The sequence below is a fragment of the Mauremys reevesii genome, linkage group 15 (assembly GCF_016161935.1).
Source record: "Mauremys reevesii isolate NIE-2019 linkage group 15, ASM1616193v1, whole genome shotgun sequence".
Classification (NCBI taxonomy): Eukaryota; Metazoa; Chordata; order Testudines; family Geoemydidae; genus Mauremys; species Mauremys reevesii.
In genome coordinates, this window is record NC_052637.1 from 13,288,777 (window position 1) to 13,306,106 (window position 17,330).

The 17,330-nt window shown below is 44.9% G+C and overlaps 1 protein-coding gene across 1 annotated transcript; it reads right to left on the reverse strand.

The window, feature by feature from the left end:
• Positions 1-553: 553 nt before the first annotated feature.
• Positions 554-3,838, reverse strand: LOC120383084 (olfactory receptor 6F1-like). Its single transcript, XM_039500716.1, has 2 exons — positions 3,639-3,838; positions 554-1,562 (listed from the first exon to the last, which is right to left on the reverse strand). Exon 2 carries the CDS (start codon positions 1,532-1,534, stop codon positions 554-556), a length of 981 nt encoding a protein of 326 aa, XP_039356650.1. The 5' UTR covers positions 1,535-1,562; positions 3,639-3,838.
• Positions 3,839-17,330: the final 13,492 nt, after the last annotated feature.

Consider the following 17,330-nt stretch of genomic DNA (forward strand, 5'->3'; position numbering starts at 1 on the left):
CTTGGTCTGGACAATGTCAGGGACCTGGCATGTGCATCTACTTCTCTGTGGCCGCCCAACCTCCTGCCTCTAAGGGCCCAGTGAGCCTGGAGCAGTTGTTTTGCCAGAGCTGGTCACAGATAAGAGCTATAACGTTGTTCCTAGTGAAGTGTCCAGAGGTCATTGCGGGGTCCTGGTTGTTTGTGTCCGGCCTGTGTGAGTGCAGTGAAGGTGGTTGGTTTGCAGAGGGCTATGCAGGCAATAAGCACAATTTCAGGGTGGCAGATATCCCAGGCTTACATCCCCACATATGCTACACAAGGAGTTACTATTTTCATTGTCCAAACATTAACTTAGATCAAAAATGGCTTTTTTATGATTAAAATTTTGTCTCCACTCTGCCTACTGCCCAGTTAAAAACCATAACCATGATGGAAACCTGGTTATGGCCATCAACCACCTTGGTCCTTCTACTGAGATGGACAACACCGAGTGCTGAGATTTTCAAAAGGAGTTTTCAACTTAATTTTAATGGGGGCTGATTGCTGAAATCACCCAGGTAGCTTTGAAAACCTCAAGTTACATTATTATGTAGGTGTACATGCACGTTGTTGTGAAAGCCACATTTACGGACTGCTTTGCACAAGGCTTCCTTGACCTCTCTGTTTCTCAGGCTGTAGATAAGGGGGTTTATCAGGGGAGTCAGGACTGTGTGGCAAAGAGATAGCACTTTCTTCAGGTCTTTCAGTGTATCACATTTTGGCAGCAGATACACAATCATTATGGATCCATAGAAAATTGTCACCACAATCAGGTGAGAGGAGCAGGTGGAAAAGGCCTTTTGTCTCCCACTGGTGGAAGGGATTCTCAGGATGGTGGAGATGATGCATATGTAGGATGTCAGGGTTAGTAGGAATGGAGGCAAGGTGAATACACAGGCTATTATGAAATCCACCAATATGACCTGGTGGGTGTCACTGCAGGAGAGTTCCATCAGTGGGATGGGATCACAATAGAAATGGTCAATTTCATTTGGGCCACAGAATATTAACTCCGATAGGAATAAGACAAAGATGGTAATAGCCAAAAAACCATTTAACCATGACCCAGCAGCCAACTGGAGACAAAACCTACTATTCATAAGAGTTGAATAGTGCAGGGGTTTACATATCGCTAAATACCGATCATAAGACATCGCTGCTAGGAGATAGCATTCTGTACATCCCAGAGAACCACAGAAATACAGTTGTGTGAAGCAGCCACTGACTGAATTGATTTTGTCCCCAGTCAGGAGACTGGCCAGCAACCTGGGCAGGATGGTTGAGGTGTAGCAGGTCTCCAAGCAGGACAAGTTGCCCAGGAAGAAGTACATGGGGGTGTGAAGGTGCTGGTCAGTCACAACGAGCACTACGATGAGGGTGTTCCCAGCCACAGTTGCCATGTAGATCACTTGGAACAACAGGAAGAGAAGAATTTGCAGGTCAGGGAGATCCCCGAATCCCAGAAGGATGAATTCTGTGATGGCCGTTTGGTTTCCCCAGTCTCTGTCTGCCATAGTTTGAGTCCAGGAACAATAAAACACCCTGTGCAATTGAATTGAAAGAACATAGAGTTAAAAGTTAATCAAATCTCATTAATTAATTCCATAAATATTCAGAAACTCAATCCCTCTCCTGGTTACGGGATGAAATTTTAAAACTAAATGTAGATTTCAGAGAAAAGTGCCAGGAGTCTCAGTCTGAGAACAGAACACTGCTCTGATAGGGAAGAGGGGGTGTATGGGGATACCAATGATTACTATAACAGCCCGGTTCTCTGGTAGTCAAGTACTGATAGAGAAACGATCTTATCTGCCATATGATATCCCATCTGGTGACATACCAGAGCGTAACACTGATGCTTAAATGCTGTATTTCACTTCTGACAATGCTCAGAATCATGCCATGTCTTACGAGTCAAAATCAATAAATACATCAACTGAAATCTTGGACTGAGATTTCCAATGTGGTCTAGTGTTTGTAGGCACTGATCTGTTAGAATTAATGGAAATAAATAATAGAATATCAGGGTTTGAAGGGACCTCAGGAAGTCATCTGGTCCAACCGCCTGCTCAAAACAGAACCAATCCCCAACTTTTTTTTTTGTCCCAGAACCTGAAAGAGCCTACTCAAGGATTGAGTTCATAATATTGGGCTCAGCAGGCCAATGGTCAGACCACTGAGCTATCCCTCCCCCTATATTTAACAATATATCCTGGTATATTCAGCCTTTCAGTACGTGTAGAAAAGGAACAATTTTCACCCCTTCATAAGAGATCAGTTTGTTATAATTTATGAAGTGAGAAAAATTTTTCTCCTTACCTCTGAGGATAGGACAAGAAGCAATTTCAGCAATGGCGGTTTAGGTTCGACATCAGGAAAAACTTCCTAACAGTCAGAGTGGTTAAGCACTGGAATAAATTGCCAAGGGAGGTTGTGGAATCTCCATCGCTGGAAATTTTTAAGAGCAGATGGGATAAACATCTCTCAGGGATTGTCTAGATTAGTGGTTCTTAAACTTTACTGCAGCCTGCACCCTGTGATTCTCAAAATATATTCTCGCACCCCTTATCAAAAATCGCTGAAGTAGGTCAGTTCTTTAAAAGTAGATGTATCATAACTATAGAATGAAAGAGAATGATATATTTATTTTAATTTTGCAGTAAAATTAAGAATAAATGTAAAATTACATGTTTTTTAAGTTTACAAGCTCAGTGACTCTTCTGCTGTTGCTTATGTTCAATGATGTGTGAGAAACAAGGAACTATTTTTGAAATAGCCACACACATCATCACTTGCATTTAGGCGGTTTCTGGCCTTTGTTTTGATGTGTAAGAGTGATGAAAGTCGCAAATGGCACAAGGATCTCCAGCGTTGTCTTCGCCACTTGTGGAAACAGTGCTAGTTGAGCACACAAGAAATACTCAAGCTTCATTGTCTCAATAATTTTACTACAATTAGCTTAAAAACTTGAAAATATTTTTTGTTTGTATATTACAGTAATCGTTAATAAATGTATAATGCTTATAAATAAATGGCTTGATGAAACAAAGTAGTTGTACTTACCTGCCTGTGCTTAATTTGTGTTTTCGATGATTTACCTTCTAAAAAAATCTGGCATCCCCAGAAAGGGCATCTAACAACCCCAGGGTGCGTGCACCCAGGTTAAGAACCACTGGTCTAGATAATACTTAGTCCTGCCTTCAGAGTAGGGGACTCGATTAGATGACCTCTCGAGGTCCCTTCCAATTCTCTGATTCTATGATTGGGGCTCACACTAAGCCGGATCCTCAGCCGGTGTAAATCAAGGTAGCTTCATTTCTGTCAGTCGAGCAGATCCTCAACTGAGGACCTGTCACAAGACATGGATCTCAAGCTCCATATCTGTGAAATGGTGCTATGAACGCTGACTGTTACTGTGGTGGGAAGGAGAGGCTAAAACTGTTAATATTCACCTGAAGAAGAGCTCTGTGTAGCTCAAAAGCATCTCTCGTTCACCACCAAAAGTTGGTTCAATAAAGATATTATCTCACCCACCTTGTCCCTCTAATATTCACAAATCAAAGTCATGCCCCTGTTTAGAAGGTGGTATAGAAATACAGTCAGGAAGACGGTGCTCACCTGTAACTACAAGACAACCCAAACTTGAAGTGATGAGCTCTTGTTTCTCAGGGTTCAGCGGCAAGGACTCAGGATTCTCAGCTCAGGTTCTTGACGCTCCTCTTTCTGCAGAACCTGGGAGAAGGTAGAATGGGGAACTTCTGTTTTCCCTGCCCCTTACTCCAAGAACAAGGGGAACTTACAACAGAATTAAAAGGTGGGTGTAGTGTGCCGGCTGCCCCATTCCTGCCCTGAAGGGGTTAAAAGCAGTCCTGGAGAGGGCTGCACCTGGGTAAAAGGGATGAAGAACAGCTGGGGAAGCTGAGTGAGTAGCTGATCACAGCTGTGGCCAGCTCAATCAGGGCCCAGCTGGCCCTTATAAGAGGGCTGTGGCCAGAAGCAAAACACCCACTCTCTCTAGCTTCTTGAGCTGAGAAGGGCACCTGTGGTGGAGCAGTGCTGAGGAAGGGCAGAGGGAGCTGGGGAACTCCAGCCAGGTAAAACCCCAGGCTTGCTAAAAGGGCCAAATAGGTACCAGGGCTGCAGCGAGGCAGCCCAGAGATAGGCAAAGGCAGCAGGTCCTAACCCCCTGTTTGATGATGAGTGGCTTACAGACTGCAGTCTGCCCCAGGGAGTGGGGGCTACACAATGACTGGCCACTGAGGCAAGGTGGGGATAGAGGGTGGGGGTTCCCTTGGGAGGGGAGACCCAGAGTGTGGGGGCACTGCCAGGTGGCAGCACCCCCAGATAAAGGGGCATTGTGGTCCAAGAGGAACACGGGGGACTAGCAGCAGGCGAGACACCAGTCTGCACAGGGCACTCTGGGCTGGAAGAGCTAATTCCCGAGACAACCAGCAGGAGGTGCTGTGCCAGTGGGTCATTGCCCCCCTGCCCCAAGTGGGCAACTTAAAATCTATAAAGTGAAATACTTGTTCACCCCAATTGTAATTAAACTGTGGAACTCACAGGGATGCTGGCAGATCAAGTGTTATCTCATGCCAAGGTCCACGCTTTTTCAACAGGACACTAACAGATACAAAGGTGGAATCAGTCTGGCTCACTTGTGGGTTAATATTAATAAAATGGGAACTAGAATTATAAAAAAGGTTTAATGTTTGGACTCTGTTGAATGCTTGTCAGTTGCTGCCTGCATTAATCTCCCCTGTAATGTCTGTTCCATATTGTAATTTAATATTTGAGCGGTTGTAGTGAGCGTCTGTTAGTACGAATCACCACACAGGAGAGGGACGTTAATGCGTGTGAAGAGTTGCTCTTCCACAGACATGAAGCCTCTCCTGAAAAAGGAAACCCATCAGTACCAGTTAGGGTGACCAGATAGCAAGTGTGAAAAATCAGGACAGGAGATGGGAGTGCGGGGGGTTAATAGACACCTATATAATACAAAGTCCTAAATATCGGGACTGTCCCTATAAAATTGGGACATCTGGTCATCCTAATACCAGTTGGGCAATGTAGGAAGATTACAGTTGGAATATCCACCCAACTGGATTGAGAAACAATCAACAAAAGGACTAGAGACTTATTGTTCTGCTCTCCTCCCTATGAAGATGAGTCATGCAAGTGGATTGAGTTTGCAGCTCAGAGCAGATGGCAGGAGGTGGGGGGGGAACCCAAACAAAAGGAACTAGGGATCTCTACGCTGATTGGACACTTGGGGCAGGGTGTTTCTAGACTTTAGTAAGATATCCCCAGCTGCTTAGCCTGGGTTAGTCCTATAGGTCAAATACAGCTTGCTGCTGAGAGAAGCCGGTATTACCTTTTGAAACCTGAGACTGTGCCTCATTCATGGGTCTGCTTGCTTGCTTTAACCTTGTAAATAACTCTCATTTCCTTTTCCTATTTAATAAATCTTCCTATAAAGTAGTTCACTATAGGATTGGATCTAAGTGTCCTCTTTGGTGTGAGACCTGAAGTGCAATTGACCTGGGGGAAGTCAGGAGTAACCTGAATATTGCTGTGATCCTTGGCATAAGGGGTCGTGTACAACAGATACGCTCACCTGGGTGGTAGCACAGAGCGGCGCAGCCAAGGGGAATTTCTGAGGGGACTCTGTCAAGGCTGTTAAAGTGCCTGAGGAGTTTGCACTCGCTGCAGTTGGTTGGTGAAATCGAAGTTTAGACCTGACAACCAATGAGGGGTTCGTGCCCTGGTTTGTAACTGTCTGCCCTGAGTTTGGCACTCACACTCTTGCATCCCCATTGGGAGCATCACACTCACTTCCACAGGAAGTCATTGATATGAAGGACTTAACTAGATTCCAGAAAAGACTGGTTGTTCCTGATAGACATATAAATATCGAGAGTTATCATAATAATGGCAACAATAGAGATTGGTTTAATCCCCAAACCATGAGGTTTAATAACCATTCCAAAACTGACTATTATAGACCAACACGACACATGTGAGGGGAGATTATCCCAGAACTGCTATTGTAGTGTTCTTACATTTGCCTCTGAAACATCTAGCACTGCCTGCTCTCGGAGAGTGCTACAGGCCAGGATGGCCCTTGGGTCTGATCTAATCTGGCAATTCCTATATTACTACATTCTCCTAAAGTGATACAGAGAAACCCCAAATTCCAGTTAGTTCAATAATCTGCTCTTTTGATATTTCAGCCTCTGACAGTCTGTTCCCTGAAAAAGTTGACGTGGCGCAGATTACTTCATAACACTTTTTGGTGAAAATCGATACAAATAAATCATTTGAGATAAGTGGATAAGGAAAAGTTATTTACTTATTCACATAATACAAGAACTAGGGGTCACCAAATGAAATTAATAGGCAGCAGGTTTAAAACAAAGAAAAGGAAGTTCTTCTTCACGCAGCGCACAGTCAACTTGTGGAACTCCTTACCTGAGGAGGTTGTGAAGGCTAGGACTATAACAATGTTTAAAAGGGGACTGGATAAATTCATGGTGGCTAAGTCCATAAATGGCTATTAGCCAGGATGGGTAAGAATGGTGTCCCTAGCCTCTGTTCGTCAGAGGATGGAGATGGATGGCAGGAGAGAGATCATTTGATCATTGCCTGTTAGGTTCACTCCCTCAGGGCACCTGGCATTGGCCACTGTCGGTAGACAGATACTGGGCTAGATGGACCTTTGGTCTGACCCGCACGGCCTTTCTTATTTTCTTATGTTCTTATGAGAGGAGGTTGTCAAACTGTCTATAGGATTGCAACATTAATTCTAATAGGAGATTAGGACACCCAATTCCTAGGTGGCTTCAAAATCTCAACCATAGCACCTAAGCGATGTCTATATCTTGTTTATTCCCTGGGTTCAGCTGACTCATGGATTCTCTTGCAACCTGCCTGACTCAGATACAGTGAAACAGTTTGTTATTTACTTTTAACTAAAACCATCTATTTTTCAAATTCCCTCTCAGCCTCCTAATTTCGTTCTTACACTTTACCCACTTCACAACCCATTTTAATGTTCCTTTTATCAGCTTCACTTAGTTTTGATTTTCATTATTCTATTCCAGGCTTCACCCTAGTTATCCTGAGCCAGATCCTTAGCTGAGGACCTTTCACAAGGCATATATCTCAATTCCGCTATTGTTAAATGGTGCCATTAACACTAACTGGCACTGCTGTGGCAACTTGTCTCTCTCTCCAGCCAAAGTTGGTACAGTAAAAGATATCACCCCACCCACCTTGTCTCTCTAATATCCTGGGACCAACACGGTTACAACAACACTGCTAACAATATTCACAAAGCACATTCATGCCCCTGTTTGGAAGGTAGTGTTAGTAACACAATCAGGAAGAGGGTGCTCACCTGTAACCACAGGACAGCTCAAGTCTTCAGTGATGACCTCTTATTTCTGAGGGGATTGGTGGCCCTGAATCAGTTTCTTCCACTCAGGTACTTGGGTTTCATCATTCACTAGAAACTGGATCTGCTCTGCAAAGACACCTGCATTAACCTGAATGGACGAACAGCTGCTGCGATCTGTCTTAGAACATTGATGAACTGCACCAGTTCTACCAGTAGCTGATCTACCTCTGGAAAATGGGCTTTCCTTTTGATTTAATAAGTGTAAATACTCTCACATATTTGTATTCTTTCTTTATGCTTTTCAATATGGTCCCACTTCAACCTTTCTCCCACTTGGTTCATTTTGTGCCTCCAAAGCTTTGTAGCTAACAATACCCACTGTGACTTGCAATTATACAACTCCCATTGTACATCATTTTTTGTGTAATGATCCTTTGAAGAAAATATTTTAGATCATGGTGTAGACGTGTGGACTGACGCCTGCGGCGCCTCCTGCAGGTCTCTCAGGGAATTGTAAAAGCAGCAAAGAATCCTGTGGCACCTTATAGACTAAGGCCTGGTCTACACTAAGGGGGGGCGTCGAACTAAGGTACGCGACTTCAGCTACGCGAATAGCGTAGCTGAAGTCGAACTACCTTAGTTCGGGCTACCCACCCGTCCAGACGCCGCGGGATCGAAGTCCGCGTCTCCAAGGTCGACTTCGCCACCGCCATTTGCGGTGGTGGAGTTCCGGAGTTGACCGGAGCGCGTAGGGAGTTCGAACTATCGCGTCTTGATTAGACGCGATAGTTCGAACTCCGAGAAGTCGAACTCTCCGCGTCGACCCGCGTGGTAAGTATAGACCTACCCTAACAGACGTTTTAGAGCATGAGCTTTCGTGGGTGAATACCCACTTCGTCGGATGCAAGTAGTGGAAATTTACAGGGGCAGGTATATATATGCAAGCAAGAAGCAAGCTAGAGATAACAAGGTTAGTTCAATCAGGGAGGATGAGGCCCTGTTCTAGCAGTCGAGGTGTGAAAACCAAGAGAGGAGAAACTGGTTTTGTAATTGGCAAGCCATTCACAGTCTTTGTTTAATCCTGAGCTGATGGTGTCAAATTTGCAGATGAACTGAAGCTCAGCATTTTCTCTCTGAAGTCTGGTCCTGGAGTTTTTTTGCTGCAGGATGGCCACCTTAAGATCTGCTATTGTGTGGCCAGGGAGGTTGAAGTGTTCTCCTACAGGTTTTTGTATATTGACATTCCTAATATCTGATTTGTATCCATTTATCCTTTTCCGTAGAGACTGTCCAGTTTGGCCGATGTACATAGCAGAGGGGCGTTGCTGGCATATGATGGCATATGCCAGACTGTGAATGGCTTGCCAACTACAAAACCAGTTTCTCCTCCCTTGGTTTTCACACCTCAACTGCTAGAACAGGGCCTCATCCTCCCTGATTGAACTAACCTCGTTATCTCTAGATTGCTTCTTGCTTGCATATATATACCTGCCCCTGGAAATTTCCACTACTTGCATCCGACGAAGTGGGTATTCACCCATAAAAGCTCATGCTCTAAAACGTCTGTTAGTCTATAAGGTGCCACAGGATTCTTTGCTGCTTTTACAGATCCAGACTAACACGGCTACCCCTCTGATACTCTCAGGGAATTAGCTCTTTTACCAGCCAGGAGTGCCCTCTGCAGGCCAGTGATCCACCTGTACTCTGACCCCCGTGTCCTTCCCCAGGGGAACCCCCAACCCACTATCCCCACCTCACCTCAGTATCAGGCCCCAGCTGCAGCCACTTCCCCCAATCAGCCAGTGTTTTACCTTGCCCAGCCCCAGCCCTCTGCAGGGCTTTTCCAACCCCTTCCAGGATAGAGCGGGTGGTCACCCCGCTACACATGGACAAACACCAGCTTACATTTTTGGGAGATGCCTGTCCAATGTGATGGCCACTTATAACGTACTTGCACTGCCTCTTTATTAGTAGTCAAGAGATGCTGCCATCTAATGGACATTTTTTAAAGTAGCTGCCTATATCTCATGCCTACAACATGCTGCCACCTAGTGGCCATTTTGCAGTATAACTTTCCCATTATTGTATTGCCTACTGAAATCTTGGTCACTGGTCAGTATTTCTGACACCCCCCCCCCATCTCCTCTACTCTGCTGCTTTCGAGCGTCGATTTCCCAGAATGGCAGCCTGTTGCTCTCCTTTCCTCTATGGATTCTTCTTGCTATAGCTTGACTCTTATGGCACCTGGTGCCATTCTTGACTCTCATGGCACCTGGTAGCCGTTATTTAGTATAACTAACAGCCCATAACTCACTCCATAACATCTGCTACTAGCCACAGCTCATTACGCAGCACAGAGGTCCTCTTCTCTTCAGTGCTCTCTGCTCAACACTTATACACCATTATACAACTTCACCGCACTTTCCACTTCCCTCTGTTGGTCATTTGGCAACATAATGTCTCCTCTCTTGCTTCCACTTTGACTGGTGTCCATGGGTCAGTGTTGTCTGTTTAAGTGGAAGGACGAGGGACGGAAGTGGCTATAACCATGGTCACATCATGGAGTTTTTAACTGGGTATCAGGCGGAGTGGAGACAAAATTTTAACCAGATTTTTTATATCCATAAAAAAACCTCCTGATGACTGTTTGACAGACCTGACCCTAGGAGCAGCCTCAGTTACCCTGGCATAACCCCAAGCTGGGTCAAAAGAACAGCTGTTCTCGGTCAGATCAATGATCCATCTAGCCCAGTATCCTGTCTTCCAACAGTGGCCAGTGCCATTGGCAAGGGACACTATCCCTGCCCATCCTGCCTAATACCCATTGATGGACCTATCCTCCATTAACCTATCCTTGGGTCTGGGCAGTCCCTGTGCCCCTGGCTTGTGAGTCTACCTCTATGTTTGCCCAACCTCCCCACCTCCAAGGGCCCAGTGACCCTGGAGCTATTGCTTTGCTGGAGCTGGTCACAGCCACGTGTAGCCAAGATAAGAGCTATGAAGCTGTTCCTGGTGACGTGTCCTGGGCTCACTGCTGGGCCTAGCGGATTGCATCCAGCCTGTGTGAGTGCAATGGAGGTGGTTGGTTTGTGTAGGCGAGAGAGCATGCTTTGGGCACTGGGCCTGGTGTAGGACCTGAGGCCTAAACCATAGTCAGCAAAGTCCAGCCACGCTGTGAACCTAAGTGAGGCCATGTATTACAGCAGATACTTACAAGTTCACTGTCCAATATGTGACGTTTGCAAAGGTTTTACTAGGGTTGCTAACACACAGGAACTCCTAAGAAGCAACAGACACTGGGCATGTGTGTGAACACACTCCAGGAGATTAGTATGATTAGTCAGAACATAGTGTTAAAGATCATTAGTATGGTATGAAAAGTATAGGTGGTTGGAATACAGCCCCTCAAAGGACGCAGCATTTTGCTTTTACTGCCGTTTCTTCTCCTCTAATGATGCAGCAAACAAAGGTCACATTGATCCAGCATTTATTGATAAAGGGTTCAGAAACTGGCATAGGGCTAACGAATGTTTTCAAAACCACCAACTGTCAAAATCTCATGTGTTGAGCGGTTCTTCATGGTCAAGTTTTAATGAAGGGAAACCTATTGGTGTTTTGTTGGTTGAGGGCAAGCAGGCTAATCTGTCTAAACAAGAAAAAGAACGGTGCCAGAACCGAAGTGTAATGGAGCGACTGATTGACATTGTTCTGTGTTTGGCGAAAGGTGGGAGACCATTCAGGGGTCACAATGAAAAAGCTGAGAGTTTTGAGAAAGGTTTATTTCTAAATCTTGTCAATATGCTCCAAAAATAGGATCCTGTAATGTCAAGGCATGTGCAACAATCTCCTCAAAATGCTACCTATCTGAGTAATTGCATCCAAAATGATTTAATTGTGGCCTTGCACAAGGGTGTGCAAAAAAAGATTGTGTCTTCACTAAATGGAAAAATGGTCTCAATAATTGCCGACAACACTACTGGTTGTGGACACCATAAACAGATGTCCATTGTGATGCGATATTTTGACAATGAAAAATATAGTCCAGTTGAACATTTTGTGTCTGTTCAGAGACTATTAACAGTTGATGCTCAGTCTATTTTTGAGTTAAATGATGTCCTTGGCATTCTTAAAATTGACTGGTCATCAGTGATGTCTGTCTGTTTTGATGGCGCGTCTACTATGTCTGGATGTACTGTGGGAGTTCAAATGAAATGTAAAGAAAGAAACAGTGAAATACTCTATGTACACTGCTATGTGCATTGTTTGAACCTCATCCTAGTAGGTGCATGCACTTCAAGTAAACAAAACAGAACTGTCTTTGATTTCCTGGTGTTATTCAGACTCTTTATGCCTTCATGGAGCGGAGTCCTGTGCAACATGCAGTAATGGAGAAGATTTCACAAGAAGTAGGATCCCAGTTGAAGACTTTGAAGTCACTGTCAAACACACACAAAAAATAGCGGCCCGACTGCCGAAGGGAAAAAAAAAAGGCAGCTGCAGGGAGCGTGTGGAGGAGGTCAAGGCAGCTTGCAGGGGTGAAGGGTGGCACTGCAGCCCGCTCACAACTGGGAGAGAGGGGCTCCCCCCTCCAGCCTTGGGGTGGTTCTCCCAGGTGGGCAGGCGGAGCCCCCGGGGGCTGCAGGAGGTGCTGGCTCAGCCGCTCCTTTAAAGGCGGCTTGGCCGGGCCAGGCTCAGAGAGGCGCAGGAGGCAGAGGCCAGTGCAGGCAGCGGGGAGTGGCACGTCCCAGGGATCCCGGCGGCACACTGAGCGGCGGGGATCACTAGTTCCTGGCCCCCAGGCTGGGGTACATGCCCTGGCTGTCCTGGGACTGGTGGAGCACGGGGAGCCGGCCAGGGGCTCCGGAGCTGCGGACCTGGCTGCCAAAGGGAAAAAAAATAAAGAACCACAGCAGGGCAGCCGGAATGTGCTGCCCCAAGATTGGCCGGAATGCTGCCCCTTACAATGTGCCGCCCCAGGCACGTGCTTTCTCGTCTGGTGTCTGGAGCCTGCCCTGCTCATGATTTTGTACATTGAACAAGAATTGGCTTTGTCAGTTAATTACAATGATATGATTGAGGAATTTAAGTCCATAATGCCTGGTGAGCAACGTCTCATTCTCTAGGACAGGAAAATGAAGAAACCTTAATCTGTTTTGATCAATTTGGTTTAGCTCATTATCTGGTTAAAATCATGAAAATTGACTGTATCTTTGTATACACCTGGTTATCACTACAGCAAAAATTTGGTATTTTGTGTCTCATTTTTTTTAAGTTTGTATTTTTTAAGTGAAGGTTTGTTGTTAATTTTTAAAAAAAATAAGTTTAGTTAAGCTTTAATTTCTTTAGGTTTTTTTTGAGGAATAAAAATAATGTCCTTTATGATTGAATATTCAATAAATATTCGCCTTTAAAAAAAAATTCCCTGGCTGCACACCCTAATGAAATGTGCTGCACATGTCTATAGTCAGGAGGCTATACAAATTGAGAGAGAGAGAAAGATGTCACCACTCTCTGAAGCTTGAATCTCAGGGTTCCCAGGTGGTGTTGGTCGTGGGGGGTCTGGAGTGCTGGAGACAGGTAGAGAGACCACAGCACAATCAGTCAGAATCAATGAAACTGATGCAGAGTTTAGATCCAGGCATCAGAACATTTACTTGGGTGGTGGTAAGGGGGTTTTGTAGGGAAATAACAATGAACACTAGATTTGTTTATGGGTAAACCGATGATTCAAGGGACTATAACAAAGTTGTTTGGTCCAGGCTACACAATAAGAACTGATCATTCCTGTCTATGGGCGGTGTTCCTTCACGGGAGATCCTAATGCAATTAGGTCGTTTCAATATTTTGGATATCAATAGAGGATTTATTACTAGAATTGGTCTGATAATTTCTGAGCTGGGTGTGTGCAGGCATGGGTTAATTTCCGTCTGGAGCAGAGATTTCCCATCATGCAATGCTTCCCTGCTTTCCCGATCGCAGAGTTCAGTGTGGTTCTTGCCTCGGAATCTCTGTTCTCCATTCTGTATGCTAATGGAGATGCCTCCCTTTCCCATCTTTGAAGCAAATGAGGCTGGGGAGTTTCCTTAATCATATCACCCTTGTCTGGAGGGGCTTAGATGTGTCTCCCACTGCCTTTTCATTGCTTTTTGTAAGTCTTCTGATCAGTTTTGGTTCAAGCAGAGGCTGGGGAAGGAGGACTTCCCGAGTCAGACTGCAGAGCTCCTTGACACGGTGGGATGAGGGCATGGGGCAGAGTGGAAGGGGAGACATGCCAGACATGGGTGGAGGGAGACACTGGACCTCCAATCCCCCTACAGTAGTGGTGGTGGTGGGGGCAGAGCCAGCTCAACAGCTGCACAATACCTCCACATTGTCACAATATTTATAGTAAAAGTCAGGGACAGGTCACGGGCTTCCATGAATTTTTCTTTTTTGCTTGTGACCTGTCCCTAACTTTTACTATAAATACCTGTGACAAAATTAATGATCTGGATAATGGGAGTGATTTCACCCTCAGCAAGTTTGCAGATGACTCTAAGCTAGGAGGAGAGGTAGATACGCTGGAGGGTAGGGCTAGGGTCCAGAGTGACCAAGACAAATTAGACGATTGGGCCAAAAGAAATCTGATGAGGTCCAACAAGGACAAGTGCAAAGTCCTGCACTTAGGATGAAAGGATCCCATGCACCGCTACAGGCTGGGGACCAACTGGTTAAGTGGCAGTTCTGCAGAAAAGGACCTGGGGATTACGGTGGACGAGAAGCTGGATATGAGTCAGCAGTGTGCCCTTGTTGCCAAGAAGACTGATGGCATATTGGGCTGCATTAGTAGGAGCATAGCCAGCAGATCGAGGAAAGTGATTATTCCTCTATTTAGCACTGGTGAGGCCACATCTGGAGTATTACATCCAGTTTTGGGCCCCTCACTACGGAAAGGATGTGAACGAATTGGAGATAGTTAGTTCAGAAGAGGGCAATGAAAATAATTAGGGTGCAGGGGAACATGACCTCTGAGGAGAGGCTTCGGGAAGTGGGCTTATTTAGTCTGCAGAAGAGAAGAGTGAGGTGGGATTTGATAGCAGCCTTGAACTACCTGAAGGGGGGTTCCAAAGAGAATGGAGCTTGGCTGTTCTCAGTGGTGGCAGATGACAGAACACGGAGCAGTGGTTGGATATTAGGAAACACTATTTCACGAGGACGGTGGTGAAGCACTGGAATGGGTTACCTAGAATGGTGGTGGAATCTCCACCCTTAGAGGTTTTTAAGGCCCGGCTTGACAAAGCCCTGGCTGGGATGATTAAGTTGGTGTTGGTCCTGCTTTGAGCAGGGGTTGGACTAGATGACCTCCTGTTGTCTCTTCTAACATGGGGTGTGCAGGTGCTGGTCAGCCACAACAAGCACCACGATGAGAGAGTTCCCAGTCACGGTTGCCATGTAGATCACTTGGAAAATGAAGAAGAGAAGAATTTGCAGATCAGGGAGATCCCCAAATCCCAGAATGATGAATTCTGTGATGGCCGTTTCATTTCCCCAGTCTCTGTCTGCCATGGTTTGAGTCCAGGAACAATAACACACGCTGTGCAATTGAATTGGAAGAACATAGAGTTAAAAGTTAGTCAAGTTTCATTAATTAATTCCATAACTATTTGGAAACTCTCCTTCCTGTCCTGATTACAGGCTGTAATTTTAAACCTAGTTTAAATTTAAATTTAAATTTAAAACCTTGAGTTCAGAGCAAAGTGCCAGAAGTCTCAGTTTGAGAACAGAACATTTGTATCCATGTAGACCAGCCTCTGCAATGATCAGAGCAATCACTACTGGAACAGCCCATACAGTAGCCGAGTACTGATATAACGGTTAAGACTATTTCTTTATCCACCATTTTATGCCTTTATTGATATCGTAGAGCTTAACAATGATGCTTAAATGCTGTATTTCATTTTTGGCAATGACCAGAATCACGCCATGTCTTAGGAGTCAAAATCAAACAACTAAAATCTTGGACTGAGTTTTTTCAATGCGGTCTAGAGATCTTAGGCACTGACCTTCTGTTAGATTTATTTCCATTAAATCGAACAATGTATACTAGTATATGCAGCATTTCAATGCCCTGTAGGAAAAAGAACAATTTTTGCCCCCCTCACAAGAGATCAGTTCATGACATAAATTAGGAAGTGGAGTAAATTCTCCCTTAGTTCCTGCGGTGGTGATGGTGACGTGGTGAGGGACTGGCAGCGTCTTCTCTGTTTCCTGACATTGACTATGTAGCAGTAATAAAATACATTGCTTTGGAAGGTGGGTCTTAGGAAGGAGCAGAACCAGCCCAATGTGCAACCCTAACTGGGGAGTGACCATCCTCACTCCATAATAATTGTGGGATGATAATACAGGAACAAGAAAGGCGTTGGGGCAGAGGAGGGAAAGGGGGAAATTTTCCCTGAATTCGAAGTCTAGAAACAATCTGGCATGTGTGATCTGGGGTAATAAGACTCTATCACCACTCACCCCCCCATTGGGGCACACATGAGCCAGGTCCTCTGCTGGTGTAAATCAAGGCAGCTCCATTTTTGTCAGTGGAGCAGATCCCCAACTGAGGACCTGTAACAAGACATGGATCTCAAGCTCCAACTCTGTGAAAAGGTGCTGTGAACACGGACTAGCACTGCCGTGGGAAGGTGAGGCTAAAACTGTTTGAATTCACCTATAGAAGAGCTCTGTATAGCTCAAAAACTTCTCTCGTTCACCAACAGGAGTTGGTCAAATAAAAGATATTACCTCATCCGCCTCATCCCTCTAATATTCACAAAGCACATTCATGCCCCTGTTTAGAAGGTGGTATAGAAATGCAGTCAGGAGGATGGTGCTCACCTGAAACTATAGGACAACCCAAGCTTGAAGTGATGAGCTCTTGTTTCTCAGTGGTCAGCAGCCAGGACTCACAATCTTCAGCAGAGATTCTTGTCTATCCTCTTTCTGCAGAAACTGGATTTTCTCAGTGAAGAGACCTGCAGTTACCTGAAGGGATGAACTGGTGCATTTGATCTTTGTTTGGAAATTGGGCTTCCCTTTGATTTACCAAGTATAAATGCTCCTCATATTTGTATTCTGTCTTCATGCTTTTTAATATGGTCCCACTCTAACCTTTCTCCCTCTTGGGTCATTTTGTGTCTCCAAAGCTTTGTAGCTAACAATGCCCCGTGTGACTTGCAATTATACAAGTCCCATTGTACAACATTTTTTAGTCTAACGATCCTTTTTGCAAAATATTTTAGATCATGAGCAAACACCAGCTTCCATTCTTGGGAGATGCCTGTCCAAGGTGATGGGCTGTTATAATGTACAGTAGAATCTCAGAGTTATGAACTGACCAGTCAACCACACACCTCATTTAGAATCAGAGCTACACAATCAAGCAGCAGTAAAGACCAATAATAATAATAATAATTAATAAAAGCCAATAAAGTACAGTACTGTGTTAAACATAAACTACTAAAAACTAAAGGGAATGATTAAAAACTGTGACAAGGAAACTTTCTGTGCTTCTTTCATTTAAATTAAGATGATTAAAAGCAGCCTTTTTCTTCTGCATAGTAAAGTTTCAAAGCTGTATTAAGTCAATGTTCAGTTGTAAACTTCTGAAGGAACCACCATAACATTTGTTCAGTTACAAACATTCCAGAGTTAGGAACAACCTCCATTCCCAATGTGCGCCTAGCTCTGAGGTTCTTTTGTACTTGCAGTGCCCCTTTATTAGTAGTCAAGATATGCTGCCATCTAGTGGGCATTTTTGGAAATAGCTGCCCATATCTCAGCCTTACAGCTTGCTACCACCCACTTTCCCATCATTGTATTGGTCACTGAAATCTGTTGTTCACTAGTCAGTATTTCTGACATCCCCGCTCCCTCACTTCCTC

Excerpts from the sequence above, each read along its gene's own strand:
- LOC120383084 (XM_039500716.1), bottom strand. The coding sequence starts at position 1,534 with ATGGCAGACAGAGACTGGGGAAACCAAACGGCCATCACAGAATTCATC.